General features: G+C 33.5%; 3 protein-coding genes across 4 annotated transcripts; 2 read left to right on the plus strand and 1 right to left on the minus strand.

The window, feature by feature from the left end:
- Window positions 1-33: 33 nt before the first annotated feature.
- Window positions 34-3,808, plus strand: LOC144839338 (somatostatin receptor type 2-like). The gene is made up of 2 exons (XM_078694656.1): window positions 34-790; window positions 2,275-3,808. The coding sequence occupies exons 1-2, from the start codon at window positions 124-126 to the stop codon at window positions 3,279-3,281; spliced, it is 1,674 nt and encodes a 557-aa protein (XP_078550782.1). The 5' UTR covers window positions 34-123; the 3' UTR covers window positions 3,282-3,808.
- On the minus strand, window positions 2,754-23,553 carry LOC144839320 (GTP-binding protein 4-like). Of its 2 annotated transcripts, XM_078694646.1 has the most exons (15): window positions 23,374-23,553; window positions 22,020-22,190; window positions 21,237-21,340; window positions 20,526-20,763; window positions 16,766-17,008; window positions 16,078-16,185; window positions 15,359-15,448; window positions 14,618-14,728; window positions 13,711-14,004; window positions 13,121-13,167; window positions 11,707-11,794; window positions 11,176-11,235; window positions 10,777-10,908; window positions 10,280-10,472; window positions 2,754-2,894 (listed from the first exon to the last, which is right to left on the minus strand). In XM_078694646.1, the coding sequence occupies exons 1-14, from the start codon at window positions 23,419-23,421 to the stop codon at window positions 10,317-10,319; spliced, it is 1,890 nt and encodes a 629-aa protein (XP_078550772.1). In that variant the 5' UTR covers window positions 23,422-23,553; the 3' UTR covers window positions 2,754-2,894; window positions 10,280-10,316. The 2 variants fall into 2 exon arrangements, with proteins under 2 accessions (XP_078550772.1, XP_078550764.1); XM_078694638.1 differs by lacking the exon at window positions 2,754-2,894 and having other exon boundaries at window positions 8,615-10,472.
- LOC144846466 (somatostatin receptor type 1-like) lies at window positions 6,802-7,824 on the plus strand. The gene has a single exon (XM_078703552.1). The coding sequence runs from the start codon at window positions 6,802-6,804 to the stop codon at window positions 7,822-7,824; it is 1,023 nt and encodes a 340-aa protein (XP_078559678.1).
- Window positions 23,554-23,736: the final 183 nt, after the last annotated feature.

A 23,736-nucleotide genomic window follows, 5' to 3' on the forward strand; every position in this document is an offset into this window, starting at 1 on the left:
TGACGTGTTGTTAAAGATATACAAGTGGACAAGTTGTGTTTGCTATCCCTTTACTTTAAAGATTACTAGAAAATCGAAAAATGGGTAAGTAATGCCTACTTACCCATTTTAATTGTTTTAGATATGGATGACACGGATACAACTACTAACATTGCCAGTACATTTGGAACTATAAACGACGAACCGGATAACAAATGGCTGATAACTTTACGGTTTGTTGTCATAGGCATTGGAATTATGCTGAATGTTGGCGTCACTGCAGTTTTCCTGTACATAAAAATGTACAAGAAGTCTTTACTACATGGTTTAATCTTTCAACAATCAGTTGTGGATTTGTTCGGTTGTTGTATGTTTCTGTTCTTTTACAACCAAGATGCGCCAAATGGAACAGGAGGGCGTGTCTTCTGCAAAGCTCGAGTACTGTACTGGTTCGGAACGTATACCTCAGTATACAACCTTGTGATGATCACAGTTGAACGTTACATTGCAGTGGTACATCCTCTGACGTACAGAAACAGAAATATTGGCAGAAAATCAGGCTTATTTTACACAATTCCGTACATTATCGGTTTCTTGATCTCCTTTCATCTTGCCATAATCGCCGATGCCAACGAAGAGCTTCCGGGAGAGTGCCGTTATAATGAGTCCAGTAAAGCGGTCAGTGTTTTTTCCGGATTGCTGCAGTTTCTTCTGATATTCTTCCTACCTGCTGGTTTTATGATCTTCTGCTACTGTCGCATTCTGTCAAAGATACATAGAAGATCTCGAGAGAATAAGCAGCATACTAGCGGTAGGAAACAACCGTATGTCTCTATAAAAAGAAATCTTGTGTTTACGATGTTAATCGTTGTTATTGCATTTATTATCACTACAGCACCAAATACCATTATGTACTTAATTTATAATATCTGTCAATGCTTTGCTTTCAGTACCATCATTGAACACGAGTTTACAGTGCTCCTTAGCACGTGTAACATGTGTATTAACCCTATAATATATGGGGCAAAGATGGACAATTTCAGAAGCGGTTTGCGCAAAATTTGGCGTCGAATATTTAGATTACGTTATGTCGGTGATGAGTCTAGCGCAGTGAATACTTCTCAAAGTATCACAAATACTGGTGTTTAATTTTATAATGCAGTATTTAGGCCAATTTAATGTCGACTGTGTAGACCCATCAAATTTAAACATTGTTCGTAAATATAACAATGTAAATTATTGCCCTTAAATGTAAAATTGTTAAACGCTTTTTTTTAATCGGAGTTAAAGGACAACTTTACCGAGACCCGTATGTTGACAACGCATTTGGGATGTACATAATTATGATTTCAGAACACAATTGCGAGATTTACGATATTACCACGCGCGCTCGCCGTACAGTCGTCGCCGTAAATTGCTGTGACGTCAAATAGTGTGCTTAGCAAAATATACCTCATGAGTATAGGTACTCGTCATTTAAATTTCTAATTTGAGATTGTGTGATTTTTTTTTAAAGGTCAGTATCTAAGATGCTCTGATTGGTACCGTAAACTTTATGAAAATGTGGCTCAGTTGACACTGCAGCTGAAGTAGTATCTTCGGGGGTGTTTCGAAAACAGAAACCTAAAAAACAGAGAGACCAGTTACCCGGGTCTACATAACGTAAATATTAAGCCGTTTTTGTTGAGGCCTCTGTTTTCGAGAAATCTCAAAGACCACTTATATAACGTAATAGGCATATTAAGAAGTTTTTGTTGGGGGCTCTTTTTGAGAATTCTCGAAACAGACCACCTATATGACGTAATATTGAGAAGTTTAGTGATGGTGTCACATTGGGTCACTGGCCTCCGTGTTTTAGGTCTCTGTTTTCGAATCACATATTATCGTCCGTAGAAAACCATATGAAAAAGAGATAGGCGGAATTAAAAGTTTCAAATATACATTTACTTGTATATTGTAAAGTGATTTCAAATTTCCTTGTTTATTGTGTTACCTTTTAAGGGAAGCACAATTCTCTCATATTTTAGATAGAATTTAGAATTGGGTACTTCCCTATTTGCGTCATTATTGAATAAAATGATATTTGACACTATATTCATTTCTGTGTTGTTGTGAGAGCCATTTGTCAAGTGTTTTCTAGTTTAGTTCCTTATTGATAGCTTCCGTACTAGTAATGACGTGTTGTTAAAGATATACAAGTGGACAAGTTGTGTTTGCTATCCCTTTACTTTAAAGATTACTAGAAAATCGAAAAATGGGTAAGTAATGCCTACTTACCCATTTTAATTGTTTTAGATATGGATGACACGGATACAACTACTAACATTTCCAGTACATTTGGAACTATAAACGACGAACCGGATAACAAATGGCTGATAACTTTACGGTTTGTTGTCATAGGCATTGGAATTATGCTGAATGTTGGCGTCACTGCAGTTTTCCTGTACATAAAAATGTACAAGAAGTCTTTACTACATGGTTTAATCTTTCAACAATCAGTTGTGGATTTGTTCGGTTGTTGTATGTTTCTGTTCTTTTACAACCAAGATGCGCCAAATGGAACAGGAGGGCGTGTCTTCTGCAAAGCTCGAGTACTGTACTGGTTCGGAACGTATACCTCAGTATACAACCTTGTGATGATAACAGTTGAGCGTTACATTGCTGTAGTACATCCTCTGACGTACAGAAACAGAAATATTGGCAGAAAATCAGGCTTATTTTACACAATTCCGTACATTATCGGTTTCTTGATCTCCTTTCATCTTGCCATAATCGCCGATGCCAACGAAGAGCTTCCGGGAGAGTGCCGTTATAATGAGTCCAGTAAAGCGGTCAGTGTTTTTTCCGGATTGCTGCAGTTTCTTCTGATATTCTTCCTACCTGCTGGTTTTATGATCTTCTGCTACTGTCGCATTCTGTCAAAGATACATAGAAGATCTCGAGATAATAAGCAGCATACTAGCGGTAGGAAACAACCGTATGTCTCTATAAAAAGAAATCTTGTGTTTACGATGTTAATCGTTGTTATTGCATTTATCATCACTACAGCACCAAATACCATTATGTACTTAATTTATAATATCTGTCAATGCTTTGCTTTCAGTACCATCATTGAACACGAGTTTACAGTGTTACTTAGCACTTGTAATATGTGTATTAACCCTATAATATATGGGGCAAAGATGGACAATTTCAGAAGCGGCTTGCGCAAGATTTGGCGTCGAATATTTAGGTTACGAGATGTTGTTGACGAGTCTAGCGCAGTGAAAACTTCTCAAAATACCACAAATACTGGTGTTTAATTTTATAACACAGTATTTAGGTCAATTTAATGTCGATCGTGTAGACCCGTTAAATTTAAACATTGTTCGTTCGTAAATGTAAAAATTAGGCCTTACAATTAATGTAAACTATTGAATTTAAATATAAAAGTTCGAACTAAACTACTAAACCACCCTGAAAAAAGTAATAAAGCAGTTTGGCCTTGATAGTATATTTTCAGTATAGGCTTCGGGGTAAAAATAAAAAGCTCATGCATTATTTAATTTCTTCATAATCTGTTCTATAAGGATATGATTGTGTAACACAATTTTAGATAATTTTTAAGGGAATATATTCCGTATATTTTAGTAAATGAAATTAACTTAATAAATGTATGCGAATGTTCAAATTAAAATATGTTATATATTGCAAAATTGGTCATATCTGTGTTAGGGAGGGGGTTTGGAGATTAGTGTGTTATAAGATAAAATGTAATTTGTTATTGGTCACAGCATCTAAGATGCTCTGATTGGTACCGTAAACTTTCTAAAAATGAGGCCAGTTATTACTGCAGCTGAAGTAGTATCTTCGGGGTGTTTCGAAAACAGAAACCTAAAAAACAGAGAGACCACTGACCCCGGGTCTACATAACGTAAATATTAAGTCGTTTTTGTTGTTGCCTCTGTTTTCGAGAAATCTCAAAGACCACCTATATAACGTAATAGGCCTATTAAGAAGTTTTTGTTGGGGCCTCTGTTTTTGAGAAATCTAAAAAAACGGAGAACCACCCCCTATATGACGTAATATTGAGAAGTTTTTGTTGGGCCTCTGTTTTTGAGAAATCTAAAAAACGGAGACACCCCCTATATGACGTAATATTGAGAAGTTTAGTGAGGGTCTCACATTGGGTGTTAGGTCACTGGTCTCCGTTTTCGAGGTCTCCGTTTTCGAATCACAATAGATCGTCCGTAGAAAACAATATGCAAAAAAGATAGACGGAATTAAAAGTTTCAAATGTATACTTTACTTGTTTATTGTAAAGTGATTTCAAATCTGCGAAGATTTGTCTATTTCCTTGTTCGTTCTATTACCTGGTATTTCCCGACAGCATTATAGTTTTTAATGAAAGAATGCACACCACAATAGGTAAGTAAATATAATTGTATCAACTTACTAGTATTGTAAATACAACTCCTTTGAATCTCCTCTTCCTGAAATAATTGTCTTTTATATAGTTTATATTTGATAAAGTCGGTTGTTATGGGGCTCGGTGGGTAGTCCAAAAGTAGTACCTTATTACAAATGAACATACAGATTACCACGCTCTTAATTCACTATATAACATTCCCAACTCCCGAAAGGAAATACGAAAATGAAAGCTAGGCATATATTTATTTATGTAAGTGCTATCAAGTTTCTAAACGCATAATTAGGTGATCATTTAGAATAAAATGATCACCTATTGTTATTGTATCAAATCTTTATTGTTATTATTGTTTCTGGGCATTATTTTGTGTAACAAATATCTAAAAAAGTTTAATGTCAATGATTACCAAAATTTCACAATGTCTTTCAAATACTTTAACTTAGTCCTAATAAGCTTTTCAGCGTGATCACTCATCCGTGACGTCATTTATACGCCATTTTGTGAAATCACATTATCAATCATATCTCCATAATTCATTATCACATATTAATGAAATTTATTACACGTAAACTTCAGGTCAAGGGTAAAAATATTAGCAAGTAAAAACGCACGCGCACGTAGGGTCATGCGCGTAAAATCGCGCGTTCAAAATTTAAAAAGCTCAAAATTAAGTTTTAATCAATTTAGAGCATGAATTAGGCCATTTGCGTGTTTCAAAAAATTACTGCGCAAAAATGCGTTTTTGAGCGCGCGATTCTTTAAAAGCGTAAAAATACGATTTTTTTTGTAGAAATCGCATTCTACTCACCATCCTTAGTACATTCACCGAATTTGAGTTCGTTCCGACTTAAGATAACGCTATACGAGCATGTTAAAAATGACAAAATGCGCACATTAATTTCACAAAAGTTCTGAAAATGGTGAAAAATATGTCTTTTTTTAAATGAAAATAACTCTTCAGAATGGACGATGACCCCTAAATTTTTTAACTTATTCGGGAAGCCATTGAGTTGTAGATATAAATGTATATACACATTAGACGTACAAAATGGTATTACGTCATCACATGGCCACTTGAATTAAAAAATTAGGTTTTTTTCTCTTTTGTCATAGATTATCACATTCAACTGAGCGCATCTCGGTTATTTTGCGCCCGATTTTCGCTCAATTTTTTGTATATGATTGCTCATTTAAATTATCTTTCTCATGAGTTGTCAACATTTTTATTTCGATGACGTCATCACGCGTAAAAATTTGAATAACCTAGGTCGTGTAATTTTAGCTACACCATACATTTGAATATCTAATAGCTCTTCAGAATTAAAGGTGACCTTGAAGATTATAACTTATTATGAAAGCTGTTGAAATGTAGATATGAATTCATATAAAAATTAAGCCTATCGGATGTTGTGATGTTATCATATGGCCAGTTGAAGTTAAAACGTAGTTTTTATATTTCTTTAGTCGAAGTTATACAAATTTCAATGAGCGCGCATTGCGCTTCTACGTATCAAATTCTCTTCCAATCCTTATATTTATTTGCTCAATTCATTATCTTTCGAAATTGTCATCTTCGAGTTTATTTTGATAATTCCATCATACCAACAAATTTGAACATGATGTGGGTCCAGTAATTTCACCTATGCTACACTGTATATAGATATACAGTATATACTGTACATAATAGGTACAACTCAGCACTATAAGTGTATATGCATCATGTCATAGGATGGCGTACATCAGCTTTTTACGATCGTATGTTAACGTACGTGCATGTTTAAAAAATGTTAATTTCATTAAAATGATAAAAATGATCACCTATAATTCGTCAAAGTGACGAATTAAATTCTAGTTATTAGTTTAGTTCCTTATTGATAGCCTACCGTACCGTACTGTTTTTAAAACTTTAAGTTGTGTTGCTATCACAGTTTAAAGAAAAATGGGTAAGTACCTTCTGTAATAAAAAAAACTTCCACTTTTAATAATATATAGGCCTATATGGGATGTTTTAACTCCTGCTTTGTGTCCCTATTAATTAATAAACACTGTGAATTTTCGTTGCTCTCAAATAATACAACCAAACACGGATAGAAGAAACTGGGTGTTACATACCTAAATATACTTTAGTCTATTCCTAATTATTTCTTGTTCAATTACAAACAACCAATAAATTAAATTACAAAGATTAAACTGTTGTAACTCGTGTTGCAAATTAATCGAAAAATGGGTTAATGTCTTGTAATAAAAATGTCACATTATATAACACGGGTTGTTTCAATTAAAAACAACGGATTAGATTACATAAATAAGAAACTGTATAATGTGCTATCAATATTATCAAGTCAATCGGAATACACAATAATATTTATGTTTAAAACAAACACGACTTGCATAATATAACTTCAATCTAAAAAATGATTGTTTTAGATACGATGATTAATGGAAATGATACAACTACTATTATTGCAAGTACGTCTGGAACTATAAACGATGAACGTGATAATGGATGGCTGATAACGTTACGGTTTGTTGTCGTAGGATTTGGAATTCTCTTGAATGTTGGCGTCACTGCAGTTTTCCTGTACATAAAAATGTACAAAAAGTCTTTACTACATGGTTTAATCTTCCAGCAGTCTATTGTGGATTTACTCGGTTGTTGTATGTTCTTGTTCTTTTACAACCAAGATGCACCAGATGGAACAAGAGCTGGACGTGTCTTCTGCAAAGCTCGAGCGATCAACTGGTTCATAACGTATACATCAATTTACAATCTTGTGATGATCACAGTTGAGCGGTATATTGCAGTGGTACACCCTGTTATGTACAGAAACAGAAACATAGGCAACAAATCCTATTTATTTTACACAATTCCTTACATTATCGGTTTCGTGCTCTCATTCCATCTTGCGATAATCGCTGATGTCAACGAAGAACTTCGTGGCGAGTGCAGATATAGCAAGGCAGTCAGTCTTCCTTCTGGAATATTGTTGTTTCTTCTAATATTCTTCCTACCAGCATGTTTTATGATCTACTGCTACTGTCGGATCGTGTTGCAGATACGTAGAAGATCTCGAGAGAATCAGAAAAATGCTCCTGGCTATAACAAACGACCACACGTGTCCATAAAAAGAAATCTTGTGTTTACGATGTTAATCGTTGTTATTGCATTTATCATCACTACAGCACCAAATATCACTATGTACCTAATTTATAATATCTGTCACTGCTTTGATTTCAGTACCATCATTGAGCACGAGTTTACAGTGTTGCTTAGCACGTGTAATATGTGTATTAACCCTATAATATATGGGGCAAAGATGGAAGATTTCAAAAACGGCGTGCGTAAAATTTGGCGAAAAACATTATATTTACACGGTGTTGGAGATGAGTCGAGTGTAGTAAATACATCACAAAATATTTCGAAAACAAGTGTTTAGTGATTGTCAAGGAAAGGTATCCGCTGCTGGGATGTCTTTCAACATCCACAACCAATCCGATTAAACTTTAAATAAATTAGTCAGCTAGATTTGTTTGCTAGTCTAAAATAAAATAAGAAAGTTATGCCAAATTAAATATTTAGTAAATAACTTTCGGCGCTGTGATCGGCGGAATTTCTATGAAACTTGGGTTTTAAACCAAATTTGTTTTATCTCCACATACTACAGTATTTGCCCAGCATCATAGAAATATTTGGTAAAACAGCATCGAATTTGCATCACATGTGGTGCCTGTATGATGTTAGGATAATGGTTAGGTTTTGGTATGTGATGTTGTATTACCAAGTATTCCTGATACTGGAGACATACATCATCTAGATTATCTAGCCGATACTGTAGGCCTATTATTGTACCCCAAAAACATGAATCAGAATAGGCCTTTTTACAGTTTTAATTCTCGTCTGCAGAAAATAAACGGAAACAACATTTTAACTATAAAAAAAATCTAATCAAAAAATCTTGTTGCTTTAAAATACAGTTTTTCATAAGGACAATTACAGTTTTTTTATTTTATTTTCTTGATTCAATTTTTGGTCAAAGTGAATACTATAACGGTTATCCGACATTAAAATGGCATAAACAATGGGGACAATACTGTATACTGTATCTTTAATTAAAATATGTTGTATTAGTTCGAAAAAATATAATTCTTTAAATATCAATTTGACGTGTATGTATTTATTAATATTACTGTATATGGTATATTATGATCTTTACATTAAAACAAAAATAATCAGATATGATTTTTAACTTTCTGAATTTACATAAATGTTGGCCAGTGTAGTTGAATGTACTTTTATCAGAAAAAAAAAAGAAAATAAAAACCAACAGACGAAACTAAAAGTTGCTAATATATTTTTAATCTGTTTATTGTATTACTTAAAAGTACAAAAGTACTTGTCTACTGTAACTTCCTAGTTTATTTCAAGTATAATACAGCATTATAATTATAGTTACGTTTTATACCTGAAAGTGTGAATTATACAGTTCCCAACACTTAGTTTAACAACTGCAAGCTTAGCTAACACTGGGTAAGTAAATATAGTAAAAATGTAACTACTATGGATACTACAGTACTACTGTATTATTTTTTTTCCAACATCAACAGACATAATGATTGTTTTTAGATGCAAAGATGGATGCAATTTATACTACTATTCCTGCTGTGACATCTGAGAGTACAAGTGAAGAACGCGATAATGAATGGTTGATAACGTTACGGTTTGTTGTCATAGGCATTGGAATTATGCTGAATGTTGGCGTCACTGCAGTTTTCCTGTACATAAAAATGTACAAAAAGTCTTTACTACATGGTTTAATCTTTCAACAATCAGTTGTTGATTTACTCGGTTGTTGTGCGTTTCTGTTTTTTTACAACCAAGATGCGCCAGATGGAACAGAAGGGCGTGTCTTCTGCAAAGCCAGAGCTTTATACTGGTTCATGGCGCATACGTCAATTTACAATCTTGTGATGATAACAGTTGAGCGGTATATTGCAGTGGTACACCCTATTATGTACAGAAACAGAAACATTGCCAGAAGGTCCTGTTTATTTTACTTAATTCCATACATTATCAGTTTCCTGATCTCATTTCATCTTGTGATAATCGCTGATGTCGATAAACAGCATCCTGGCGAATGTCGTTATAGCAAAGCTGTTAGTCTTCCTTCCGGAATACTGGCTTTTCTTCTAATATTCTTCCTACCAGCATGTTTTATGATCTACTGCTACTATCGGATGGTGTTGCAGATACGTAGAAGATCTCGAGAAAACCTGCAACTTAATCCTGGCTATAACAAACGACCACACGTGTCCATAAAAAGAAATCTTGTGTTTACGATGTTAATCGTTGTTATTGTATTTATCATCACTACAGCACCAAATACCATTATGTACTTAATTTATAATATCTGTCAATGCTTTGCTTTCAGTACCATCATTGAACACGAGTTTACAGTTTTACTTAGCACTTGCAATATGTGTGTTAACCCTATAATATATGGGGCAAAGATGGAAGATTTCAAACATGGCGTGCGTAAAATATTACATTTACACGGTGCTGGAGATGAGTCGAGTGTAGTGCAGACATCTCAAAATATTTCAAATGCGAGCGTTTAAATTTGTGAGCCTGACCACATGTCTGACAAAAATAACTATGTTTATTGGTCAGATTTTTGCCCTAATGAGACGTATTATAGTATTCTCATAATAACCAATAAACTTAGCTCCCTGACACAAGGTACTTCAAAGTAGTTAATTCACTTATCATCACTTTAATTGTAATCAAACATTTTATTTATGTGTCTAAATTACTTTCATCAACAAATTACCATTAATTGTTTAGTATTAGTGTGAAAGTGATGTTACAGACAATGTATACAACACATCACTCACCGGCATAAAATAACAGAATAAAATGGTTGAATACGACTTAACGGTGACTAGCACTACCCATCTTGCGTTTACCGGCAAAAAGATGTTTTGGCATTCTGTCGGGAATCTTGCGATCAGACTCGCCCTTCTTGGCGTGCTTGGCAAACTTGCGTTCTTGAATTCCTTTTGCGAGTTTCCTAACTTTCTTCAATTTCTAAAAAGATAAAAATTTTATGAAGAAATTTTGACTAGAATGTGGATCTAACCACACTTACTTGAAACAGTACTAGAATTTAGGATTTTAGGTATAATTATTGAACATGGTATATAATGTCAACTAAATAACAAGCAAGCATATCAGCGGACTGAATCTAAGTACATGCATTTATCGATCTCAATATAAAATAAAAAGGCATACATCGAGGGAAAAATGATTATTATTATTATTTATTCTAATTTATTATAAGTCATTAATAGTAATTTTCCATTCCAAAGTACATTAGCTAGACCAAACTTACCTCTGGATCACGGATACCAGAAACATCACGTGGAGGTCTTGAACTGCTCACTACACGGCCCAACGAATCCATACGTTTCTTCTTCGGTACAACAGCACTTCTACTACGAGAACGTGACTTTGTGTAGTGACCCTATGTTCATATAACAGAAATAAGTAAATAATTATTAAGTCAATTTTGTTGTGACAATAATGGCATAAAGCTTTGTCTATACTATCAAACTAGTTTGACCAACAAAGTTTGATGTACCCAAATATGGTAGTGATATGATGTCATCGTGTCCATATATGGGCACATAACTTTTTTTGGCACATGAGGATGATAGTGTAGACAGAGCTTAAGGATGTTTATACTTCATTTTATACATGTAATATGGCAAAAAGCTAAAATTAAACCTACTTCTTCAGCAGGGTCAACACCAAGGTCATCCATTTGTGTTTCAAAGTGTTTTCTCTTTGTCTGCAAATTTAAATAAACAAATGAAAAATAATTAATTATTTAACCATAATGAAAACTACTACACTTTCCCTGTAATTATTGTTTGGTAAAAATAATGCATATATAGTCTTGAAAACATTAAACCAGGCTTAGGTAGTAGGTAGGTAGTGAACATTTGAATACTGGTAATGTGCGAGAGCAAGGAATTGTACCAAGAACCCTGAGATTGTTACATATGTAAACCCCCACCTAATATGCCTTGCAATTAGGGAGGGTGAAATGTTAGAAGCAGCCTAGTTATGATTTTATTTAAAACCAAAAAAACAAATAGTGATGTTTCTTTTTAACATAAAATGAAATATGTCAAAAGTGGTGCCAATAAAAGAAATTTTAACTTTTAACAATTCACTTTCCTTATCTTAAATTATTGAACTCTTGTTAAAATTTTTCTGCAAAAGTAATATAATATTTATTTATTATTAATTGACTTACAGCTCTAGCCTTTCTAGGTATCTGAGGCGCTCTGATTCTGCGCTTTTCACGAGACTCCTGAATCATCAAAGTTCTTTTTTCACGTATCCTAAAACAACACCACAAAAAAATGATAACGATAAATTATTAATACAAAACAAACATACATTCATAATACATACATATTATTTATTTTCATGTTATTTATCTGTTAGATCCAGATTCTCGTAAATGCATGTCTCCATTTTTGCATTTAAAATTAATTCCATATATATTGCCTCAGTCTGTGATTAATTTAACACACCACCACAAGGGTATCATTACCATTTGATTGGTTGATTTCATATCATAAACAATGCATTAATATTTATATTTTTATACCCACAATTGGGGATGCATTGCACTTTTACTACAAATTTTAGATTGAGAGACGCCAGTGGCAGGTGAATAATGCACAAACGAAAAAAATTATCTTTTTTTAATTGAACAAATCTGTGTTATGTATTTGTGGATTGGAGAATATACTTTAATTTGATTTAAGATGTATGAAAATATTGTCTTCATAATTTGTGCAACATCTGCTGTTGACAAATCTCATGTGGAAAATTCCACATGAGATTGTATAACAAATACCGGTATGATATTAAAGATGTATTGTCCCCCAAAAACATGACAAATGAAGATCAATTAAATCAGACTTTGAATATGTTATTTTGTAGTTTTAATCAAGTTAATCACTTCCAAAGAAAAAAACTGAAAAAAAATAATGTTTTTACCTATAAATTGAGAAAATAAATGGTTAAATTCAACCAAAAACCCACTGGCTGGCAGTCAATTTGGCCATTTTTTGCTTTAAATTACATTTTTTTCAGGTAAATACATTTTGTTCTATCCAATTTTTGGTCAAAGTGGATAACTATTATGTTATGGCATATTCAACAACAATTTTGATAAGAATTATTTTTTCAGGGGGACAATACATCTTTAAAGGAAAAAAAAACCTGGGTAACTAACAAAGTTGCTGTTAATTTTAATTCTTATATTATTACATACTACTATACAAATGATAATACATGGTTGTTTACATGGAATACTAAACAGGAAATGTTAAACGGTGAAAATAGACAGAAGAATAACATTGCCTTCTGTCTGCTATTTCACCTTTTATATTTACTTTAGTCCATAAGCGAAACTCAGAGGCTGGGAGTGCAGCCAATAAGTATTAGGATGGACATACTGAATACCAATACAATAATAATATTCATTCAGTGTAGACAAATTATAAAAATTATTTTTTTTTCAGATATTAATCAGTTTGAAAATGATTTATTCTTTATTACAAACATTGGTCAACCTATTTATTATTTTTGGACAATTTATGGATTTAATCTGAATGTACTTGTCATAAATTATTAACTTAATTGTAATAACTTACATTGCTGCAGTTTTTCGAATCCCTGCCATCTCATCATCTTCTTCGGACTGAAAAAAAAAGAAAACATTATCAATATATCAACAGAACCTAGAGAAAAATCATTTAGAAAATGGTTGATGCATGTATACATTATATAGTAATCTGCGTGCTTGTTAAGCTCTGTCCACTATCAAACTTTATGCGACAAAAAAATGTGATGTGCACATATATGGACATGATGATGATGATGATCACACTTATTTTTTATCAAACTAGTTTGATAGTGTAGACAGAGCTTTAGACAAAAACTAAATATTAATGTATAAATGGTATCCAATAAAAAAGCAACTTTCTGTTTTTTAGGACTAGAAAATATTTTATAAAAATTTCAGAATTGTCCATGTTTTCAATTACCCATATGAAACCTGAATCCGAATCAAATTAAGAAATAAATAACAACAAAAACATCTCCATGCTTTAGGACCATTTTTTAATATGAGCTATCTAACACTTATGTATGGGCTAGCAAAATTATATTGGAGCCACTAAAGTCTAACTAGACCAGTAAGATAGAGAAAAAAACTCCCCAAAATTAACTTAGGCCCACTCACTGAATCCGAATCATATACACCAGCAGCCTCCCTCATCTCTTCCTCTTTCTCAAGTTCTGCTAGTTTTACTTCAATTTCGGGGTCAACATAATCAGCAATATTATGCCCCATCCATATTTCTGGGATTTCATCGTATTTCTCATCTTCCTTCACCAACCAATGCTGACGTAAATCGAAGGTGTAATCATCGCCCATTTCAAGTTCAATGTCGCGCAACAGCTTGCGAGCTGGTTTGTCGGTTTCCATTGATTCACGTTTCTTCCGGATAGCTTCTGGGATGCACGGTGGTCTAACCTAAATGAAAGAGATATATTATAAAAGCGTTATCATTCATTTTTGGTAGCTGGAAATTTAATCACATTATAAACTTTTATTTACTTTTATTTATCTTATTTCCAAAATGTTTGATTAACTACAATTTAAAAAACAGAAACAAACAGACCATTAATAATATGTTATGATTAAATTATGTACTTGAATTGAAAGAAATTAATCAGAAAAATTCAAAACAATATTAAACTATTTAAAAACTAGGATTTTATTAATTGAAAACTTCCAAGCAAAAAATTGATGAATGTCATCTCATTCTTATATTATTACACACTACTATACAAATGATAATACATGGTTGTTTACATGGAATACTAAACAGGAAATGTTAAAAGGTGAAAATAGACAGAAGAATAACATTGTCATCTGTCTGCTATTTCAGCTTTTATATTTACTTTTGTCCATAAGCGAAACCCAGAGGCTGGGAGTGCAGCCAATAGGTATTAGGATGGACAAAACATACTGAATACAAAAACAATAACAATAATTTCAGTGTAACTAGGATTTTATTAATTAAAAATTTTCTTTGAGCCACTATTTAATATATTGTACATACAATAAATAACACAGCACTAACCTTCTGATCTCTTGGAGTTGGCATGGCAACATGAAGCCTGTTAAGTACATCAGGAACTTTCTTTCCTCGCATCTTAACATCAATTCGTTGTGACAACAGTAGATTGCATGCCTGAAAAATTACAATTTAATACTAATAACTATTTCGTGATAAATTAACATCCGTTGGCTTAAGATACACTATAAAATTGTATGTAACAACAAAATATGTTATATATGGAGATTATGATGTCATATCATTACTATATTTGGGTATATCACTACCATATTTTGGCACATTACACTTTTTTTGTCAAACTAGTTTGATAGTGTAGACAGAGCTTAACAGTAAAAAATTGAATACATGGAACATTCTAGGAATATAAGAGACAACAAAGAAAAGAACTTTCTAGTTGTAGTATAGTGAGAATAAAAATAATAAGCCAATTGGATAATATGATAGGGATGATGATACTGATGATGGTGATAATACTGATGATGATGATGATGATGATGATAATGATGATGATAATAATGATGATGATAAAAAGGATGATGATAAAAAGGATGATGATAATGATGATGATGATAATGATGATGATGATAATGATGATGATAATGATGATAATATTAATAAACTTTTATAAAGCGCTATTTACAGATGTCTCACAGCGCTAAAAGACTAACAAGAATTATTGAAAAAGGTGATATTTTAGATGTGACTTGAATTGATGATGATTGTTAGTAAATGAATGATGGTTACCTCAGTTTTGACATCCATCACACCTTCTTCGGTGACTGTACTCATCATCATTACAGGAATCTCTTCAGATTTAAACTGTTCTAAGAGTTTCTAAAATGATACAAAAATTGATTCCTTACTTTATACATAGACTGTAGTTTGCAATTTTTTATTTAACATTAAAATGGTGATCAGACAGTGCTAATGGATGCTTCACTGGTGTATCCAAGTTAGTCAATTATCTACAAGGTAATGGGACACGCCCCAGATAAACTGCCCACAAATAAAAAAAAGATGCAAATGTGTCTCATAGATGATCAATCTTATGGAATTGCTATTATTATTCAATAACAGAAGTCAAACTCAACAAAAAAAAGTTAATGTGTGTCAACATCTGTTAAATATATGTCGGCATTTTATTCTAGAGATAATTATTTTAGTTCTAATTTAAATGACTGAGCAATGGTACCCTTCATCAAAATGTTTTGGTTACTGTAGGTAAAAAGACAAATAGGGGGTTACTCCGGTGTACTAGTTCACACACACACTGTCATGGACAGACGTGATGGCGGCGTAGTTGGCTGCCGATGACACGATGTGACCCTTAGGGGAGAAGAATATTGTTGAAAAGGTGTAACATCTAAGTCCACAGCGCTCTGATCTTCATGAAATAGCGCTATATAAATGTCGCATTACATTACATATGTATTTTGCCAATGAACTGAGCTGAAAACACAAACCTGCTTTTCAGGAGAGAGTTCGTCCGGTTTAACAATATCAATCTTGTTGATAACTACTACTAATGGCTTGTTAGAAAACAATGGCTTTATACTCTCAAATAATTCAATCTAAAAAAAGAAAACATACTGTAATACTGGGTATGGGTATGAATACCCAATCAACCAGTTTTAAACGACTATTTTATATCCAGCATAATCACAAGATAACTAAACAAACCCCTTCCACCTTTAACTCACACCAACAGTTCGGTGTTTTACATTTTCATTTTTCAAATAAATTGTATATTATTTTCATTTTTCAAATACTCTCTGTTTTTAATAAAAATTTAGTGAAATGCAACAATTGAAACCTCGTGAATCGTAAAAACTAATGCTGTCACTTTGAAATTTGACCCTAATTGGAAGTGTCTCTAATTGCATTATCAAACTCTATTTTGCCAACATTTTAAGATTTATTTTTCTTTTATTTTATAATAATATTAATAACAACTCTTATTCATAGTTAAGTTAGGTTTGCGGTACACCATGTTTTTCCAAAAGATAATAAAGTATGGTTGAGAATGTTTTGACGAACAGTATTCTGGAGAATTCTATTCTTACACAAAATACTTTAAAAATCTTTCTAAAAAATGTGTTTCTACTGCAAGATGTCTTGCAATAACTTTGTAACTACTGTAGGTACACTTACCTGCGATTCTATCGAGTGTCCACATTGTTCTGAAAGATCCATAAAATACAAGACACAGGCTCGGAGGTGAGCAAGAGCTGTAATGGCTTGCATCTCAATTGTGTTCCTCTCTTCAAGAGGGTGATCTAGTATTCCAGGGGTGTCAATAACCTGCCAACGCAGGTAACGAAAGTCCATGTGGCCTACAAAGAGAGACTTTGTTGTGAAGGCGTATGGTTCGACTTCAACGTCTGCTCTGGTCACCTGAGAACAGCAAATCACAAGTACATATTAGTACAAGTATATATCAAAGTACACCCAAAATGTCATGTACAAATCTTAAGCTCTGTCTACACCATCAAACAAACCAGTTTGACAAAAAAAGTGTGATGTGCCCAAATATGGTAGTGATATGCTTAAATATGGTAGTGATATGACATCATCATGACTGTCAATATACGGGCACATTTTTTTGTCACATAAAGTTTGAGAGTGTAGACAGAGCTTTACAAGAGAAGACTGGCTTAAAGTTAAAGATGTTACTTTTAGCTCAGGAATAGACATTATGACACAAGGCAGTACCCCACTAAAGGTCACGCTGTGTACACACAAAAAACTACCTACCATCAAATTCTACATCCGCCACAACAATTTTGTAAAGTTTCTGTAAAATGTGCATAATTATAACAATATCCAAAGAAGCCTACAGCTTCTCAGAAAACCATATTTTGTAGGTTGAATTCAGTTTTCACAAGTGATAGTCTAGGATGGCATAATTATTCATTTCTGCGCTCTAACGTCTACCGTATGTATGTGTTACGCATGTGCTCAAAACACTAATTATTTAATTTTTTTATTTTAACAGAGGAGTCTGCTTTCACAAGGTAAAAATAGATAAGAATTAAGAATTAATTAATTAGCCTTCTTGTCACCAGATAATATTAAAAATATGTTTCTGTTTTAAACAAAGTGGTTCTATGTCTAGTATAGTACAGTGTGTGTAGCTCTCACAGGGTTCGTACACCTGTGAGCTAGTAAAATTCCAGGACATTTCAAGCACATTCAATGTCAATATTTTAAAATTTCAAGGACATATACCTAAATATTAAGTTCAACAGATTAATAAAAAAAAGTTTAAGATTGAAGAATTTCGTAGTTACGATGTTTTTCAGAAATTCAAGTACTGTAGCCACTAAAAAACATACAGTACTGAAAACATAGGCGTGGAAAATCAAGTAACATGACACGTAACAGTAAAAGCCTTTGTGGAACCGCGCCAGACTTCCTCCTGTCGAGGGTAGTCACGGCGCGTGCCGTCACTAGCGGTATTGAACAAAGGCTGCCGTTTCCATAGTCACCGCACTGTCGACGATATTTGGTAATTTGATACTATAGGATGACGTTCTACAATTCGGAATCACGTTTAAATGCTGTTTCTGTATATCATATGTTTTTTTAGAAGGTATAAATGAAAGAAATCAAACCATATTCTAATTCACTCTGAACTTTATTCAAAACGATCATACCCTTTACAAAAAGCTGTATACAAACATATACGATGTTTTGTTTATGTTTCGTATAGGACGTCCACTTCGTATACGAAACGTATACGTCAATTCTAAAGTTCCTGTCCGCATAATCAGCATATACGAACCGTATACGACAGCGTATTTGATCATTTCTAAACAAGTGCCTCCGTATACGATACGACCCCAACTGCTGCATCCTGATATACTAGAACGAACGCTTATTGTTCATTTTGTATATATTTAATAATGTATGAAGGTAATTTGCAAAAAAAAGAAATCGTATCTGCATGCAAATCTGTACCAAATAGTTTACGTAATAAATTAATAGCACAACAGGGATTGTGAAACTGTCGATACGGCAATGGAATTCGACTAGAGAGTGAAACACACGTGGTAAAGCCTTACCAATTTTTGTCAACAAAATCGCCGCTGAGCGAGCTAGCTACTAGACTGTTGATTTGCCAAACCGTTTTTCCGATTTTTTGAAATACTATTTTGTGGATTTTTTCCCTTATACCAGAGAGGTGCGTGTACGTCAAATGTAATTGTTTTTTTCAATTCGCGATTCGACACGCATCATACACGTACACACGTGGTAATTTCTTACTAGGAGGGTGCGTGTACGTCAAATGGAATGTCCACAACAATCGTTCGGCTCGCATGAACACGTCACACATGGTAATTTTCTTAAGTGGTGCGGTGTACGTCAAATGGAATTGTTTTTCCAACAACCAACCCTGAAGCCTATTTCATGTATGAGTATTTATCGGCGGCGGGAACGGTCGGCACGTACAAACGTTGCTATCTTCCATGTACTTTCATACTTAATACTTTTATTTTTCAGTGTTTTCAAAACTTTATTAAAAAGAATTCATATAAATTTATTGTATTTTAACAATTTTCAGGACATTCAAGGACAAATGCCAATTTCAAGGACTTTCCAGTACTTGAAAAAAGTGATTTATTTTTCCATGACTTTCAAGGAATTTAAGGATGCGTACGAACTCTGCTCTCAGAACCACTCATGCAATGGAAACTAAAAACATCCCCAAAGCTATCTGGGAGTTACCAGCTTGACTAGTCTGTCATTAAGCCCTACTACAGGCAGCCAATCACACCTTTCTGTGGTGGAGTGACTGATCAATATATTCTTTCATAATTAAAGGCTCCACCTACAGCTGGCCAATCACAATCAGTAAAATGTATTTCTTTGCAACTGCTGACCAAATAGATTCTTTTATTCTTCTACACATCCAACAGCGAGTAACTCGCCAATTACAGGATTGGATAAACTATTTTAAAATTTTTTGTGCTTATAAACTAATATTTGAGGCTTAAGGAGTGGAGTTGATAGAGTCAATAGTTGAAACTAGGTAAGGATTGAACCCTAGATAAGGATTGAACCCTAGATCTTTAGATTACAAGGCAAGCACCACTACGACAACCAAACCTTTTTTATCATGAAGCCCTGCCTACTTCATCGCAACAGGGTTCAATGTATAAATTGATATTACACAGGAATAAAAATTTGTTTTATTTACATCCGCTAGGTTATTTCGTCCCAATTTCTAGGGCTGTAGTGTAATGACCATAACTAATAATGATAATTTGTTTTCACAGATTTCTTCACTTCAATATGTTGCAGTTTTCATTAAGTATATTTATATTGTTGGTATTGTATTTTCGGCCTATCTGTTGTACCACACATTATACACTTAGCGAGAGACCAACCGACACAAATGTGACAATTGGATCAAGTGTGCTTTTCAAATGTGAAAGTAAAGACATAGCCTACTTGAGGACTTTGATATGGATAAAACAAAGAGGTGAACAATCTGAAAATATTGCCTTTCGGAGGTGTTGTGGTTTTAATAAGGATTCTCATGAAATGAAACCGCGTTTTTCATATGATGGAGGTTGTAGTGTGAGTTTTTCTACAGGTATGAAATACTGTACACTGAATTTAAAAATTTCAGGAGTTTTATATTTTGACAGGGGTACATATGAGTGTATTTATAGAGAATTGGATGGTAAAGTTGTAAGATTCAAGCCTCCTGCTGTAGCTCATTTGATTTTGATGGTAATTAAAGAACCATCTCACCATTGTTAAGAATGTTGAAACCGAAAAAAACAGTAGAAAACTGATCATGCTACATCGCAGGAAAGCATGTCTCTTTTTAACCAGTGCGACCATCATTATCTTTGCATGAAATAAAAATTCTTGGATTGTGTACATGAATAAATTCACCTACCTTGTTCATAAAACTAGACTTTCCAACATTAGGGAAGCCACAGATGAGCAAGGTCCTCGTCATAGGGTCAATGGCTGGCAGACGCGATAGATGTTGTCTTACTTGCTCCAAGTACTGTAAACTTTGATTTTGACGTTTCATTATTGTGCACATTCGTCCCAAAGCGGCTCTTTTCAACTGTTTGCAACGATACAACGAGTCTCCATATTTCATCAGTCGTACATAATCTCTAGCCACGCTAGAAAAATTAAAACATTTTTGGACATTTAAAAAGAATTACTGGCAAAATTATTCAGGTGTAATCATTTTTCTTTGTGACATAGAATATTACTGCAAATGGATTGCTACTATTTCAAAACTGATTTAACAGTTAGTACAGTACTGAAAAACTAAAACAAATTTCTTAAAAGCAAAGTAAGTTTTGGTACACATTGTAATTTGCTGTACACATGGTACTGTCATACTGCAAATCTTACATTGCCTAAGAACTTTGTTATGTTTAAATAATTATGCAAATTAAGTTCTCTACAATCAGTTGAAGATGAATATCACTTCATTTTAGTCTGTCCCTTTTATTCAGATATTAGATTCTAAATTGTTTAGATTCTAAGTTTTCCTTTTATACAAATAAGCCCTATAAATATATTTCTACTTAATACTGATCTCATTACTATGCTTGGAAAATATTTTTTTTCACTTCAGAATACATACTTGTCTATAAGATGGCGAGCAGTGTTTATTTGGCCAAGTGCCAACTTGTAGTGATCTTTATCATATAACACATTCATCAAATCTGCATAAAATGGATGAATATCCTGTAAAATAGAAAGAAAAGTAATTCACTGAAATAACCGATATATAATGTTATAGTTGGGATTAAAATGTTCATGTTGATAAAACCTTTTTCTCTAACAATAATTTATATTATTGTAGTGGAGTTATGGCTTGGTTGTTATGATGCTTGGCTACCAATTCAAGGGTCCTAGATCATGGCAGGATTTTTTCTAATGACAAATTACAACTCCACTCTCAAAGACCTGTAATAAGAGTTTGTACAGCATCTTGCAGATATGATTGTCTTATAAACAGGATTGCCACCTTTAAGAAGGATAGTGAATAAACTTATGGTTATCCTTAGCTAAACAAAACATTATGACCGACGATTTATTTTGATTACAATCACAGAGCTCCCAACTAGAACAACAATAATATATATCTGAATACAATAAAGTATGACCAAAATATAGAGGGTGCTATAATTGTTTTAAAATTAAGAACATAGAGGGTGCTATTTAAACAAATATCAGGCATGCATCTAAAATAAACAATGTATTGCAAAACAGGAAAATGTGTCAAACATATTTTCTTTTTAGTTAAACCAAACATGGCACTATCAGGATGATTTCAGTATCTAAAATTGTCTATCAGGAGAAATTGCACCTTTAATGGGGTGATAACTCAACTCAACTTCCTGATGACAAACAAAACAATTACCTCTAGTTTAGGAAAATCATTAATAATCTGTGTTAGTTTATCATGGTAATTCTGTTGTGTATACTTGATCTTGCGCATATAAAACGCTCGAATACGGCTGATCTTGTAATGCTTGTGGACAACAGTTGGCGTCTTTCTCTGCGTCTTCGATAATACTATGTCAACAAAGTCCTACAAAAACATAACAATTTAATATGGTACTGTACATCGGTATGTCTCTTTTTTACTATTATTGATAAATGATTACTAGTATAATATATTATTTTATATACATTAATGCACAAATAATGATATTCTATACAATTTTATCAGTGGTATACACTATATTAAGGCCAGGCCCCCTTATCATTATTAATTTTATACAGAATCATATTAATTAATATATTTCCAGTTACCAATAATTTGATTGTTTTTGAATGGATGTATTCACAGTGGACAGAAAACATAGTAGGCCTGGCTAGATTGGATTGCCCTCTCTAGTCTAACTAGGCCTTAATTAAACCATCTAACCAACTAATAAGACTTATCAGTCAGGCCACCTATACTAGCTAAGCCTCGTCTCCAGGCCTATTCATTTCAATCGGTTATCAGACGATCGGGACCACGGATGATCGGGCCCAAGACGATCGGGCCCAGAAAGTGTGGTCCCGATCGTCTTCAGCGTTGGGCCCGATCGTCTCATGAATAGGCCCAATGAATGTTCATTTAGGCCTATATAATGTATATAATGTTTGTTTTAAATTTCGGTTGCAAAAAGTTTGTGAATGTGTGCTCTTTGAAAATCATTGTAAAAATGTTATTTCTGAAAAAACAGTTAAAATAGTTTATAATTAGTAATAGAGTATTTATTACCAATGTTCTTTCTATGCCTACAATACAAGTGAATATACTAGAGTACGTGTTTTAGGGTAGGTCTATTATAAACTAATATGTTGATTGAGGAATGAATCGACACTATGGATAGAAGAACCAAAACCAATCGATTAAAAAAACATGACCGATATGATAACAATTGCATATCTAGACTAGAGACAGAGTGGCGCGCGCCAACATAAAAAATCCAAAAGTTTAATTGCTACCAAAATAAAACGTGCCCGATCGTCTTATTAGTTGGGCACGATCCGATCGTCTCTGGTCCCGATCGTCCTAAAACCTTGTTAGGCCCGATCGTCTCCCGCTTTGGTCCCGATCGTCTTAAAATGGGCCCGATCTTCTGGGCCCGATCGTCCGTGGTCCCGATGGTCTGGTCCCCGCCTATAATAATAGGCTATAGGCCTAGGCCTATAGGCTATATTATGTTTAGACTTTTTTTCGTCAGCTAGCATCTGGCCTGCTTTAGATTACAGTACTTTACCTTCGATGTTGGCACAACTGTAATTTTCTTAAAGTTGTACATCGCCATATTTACTAATCTATTTATTAAACTTGGTTATATAAATATATATTTTATGTTTAAAATAATAAATTGCAAAATTCTAAGCTCTAGGCCGCCGAAGTCATCACTCCACGTCTCCTCTGGTTCGTTTCGTCTCGCTTCTAGTGTGGTGGCGCTGTTCGCGTATGACACATGTGGACGAACCACGTGCTTTCTGATGTTAAAATGTCATTTCCGTTTTTAGAAAAATTATTTTTAATATAAATATAAGTACATGCTTATGTCACAAAAGTTATGCTAATTTTTATAAAATATATATAATAACATATATATAATTATTAG

The sequence above is a fragment of the Antedon bifida genome, chromosome 1, assembly GCF_963402885.1.
Source record: "Antedon bifida chromosome 1, ecAntBifi1.1, whole genome shotgun sequence".
Classification (NCBI taxonomy): domain Eukaryota; kingdom Metazoa; phylum Echinodermata; class Crinoidea; order Comatulida; family Antedonidae; genus Antedon; species Antedon bifida.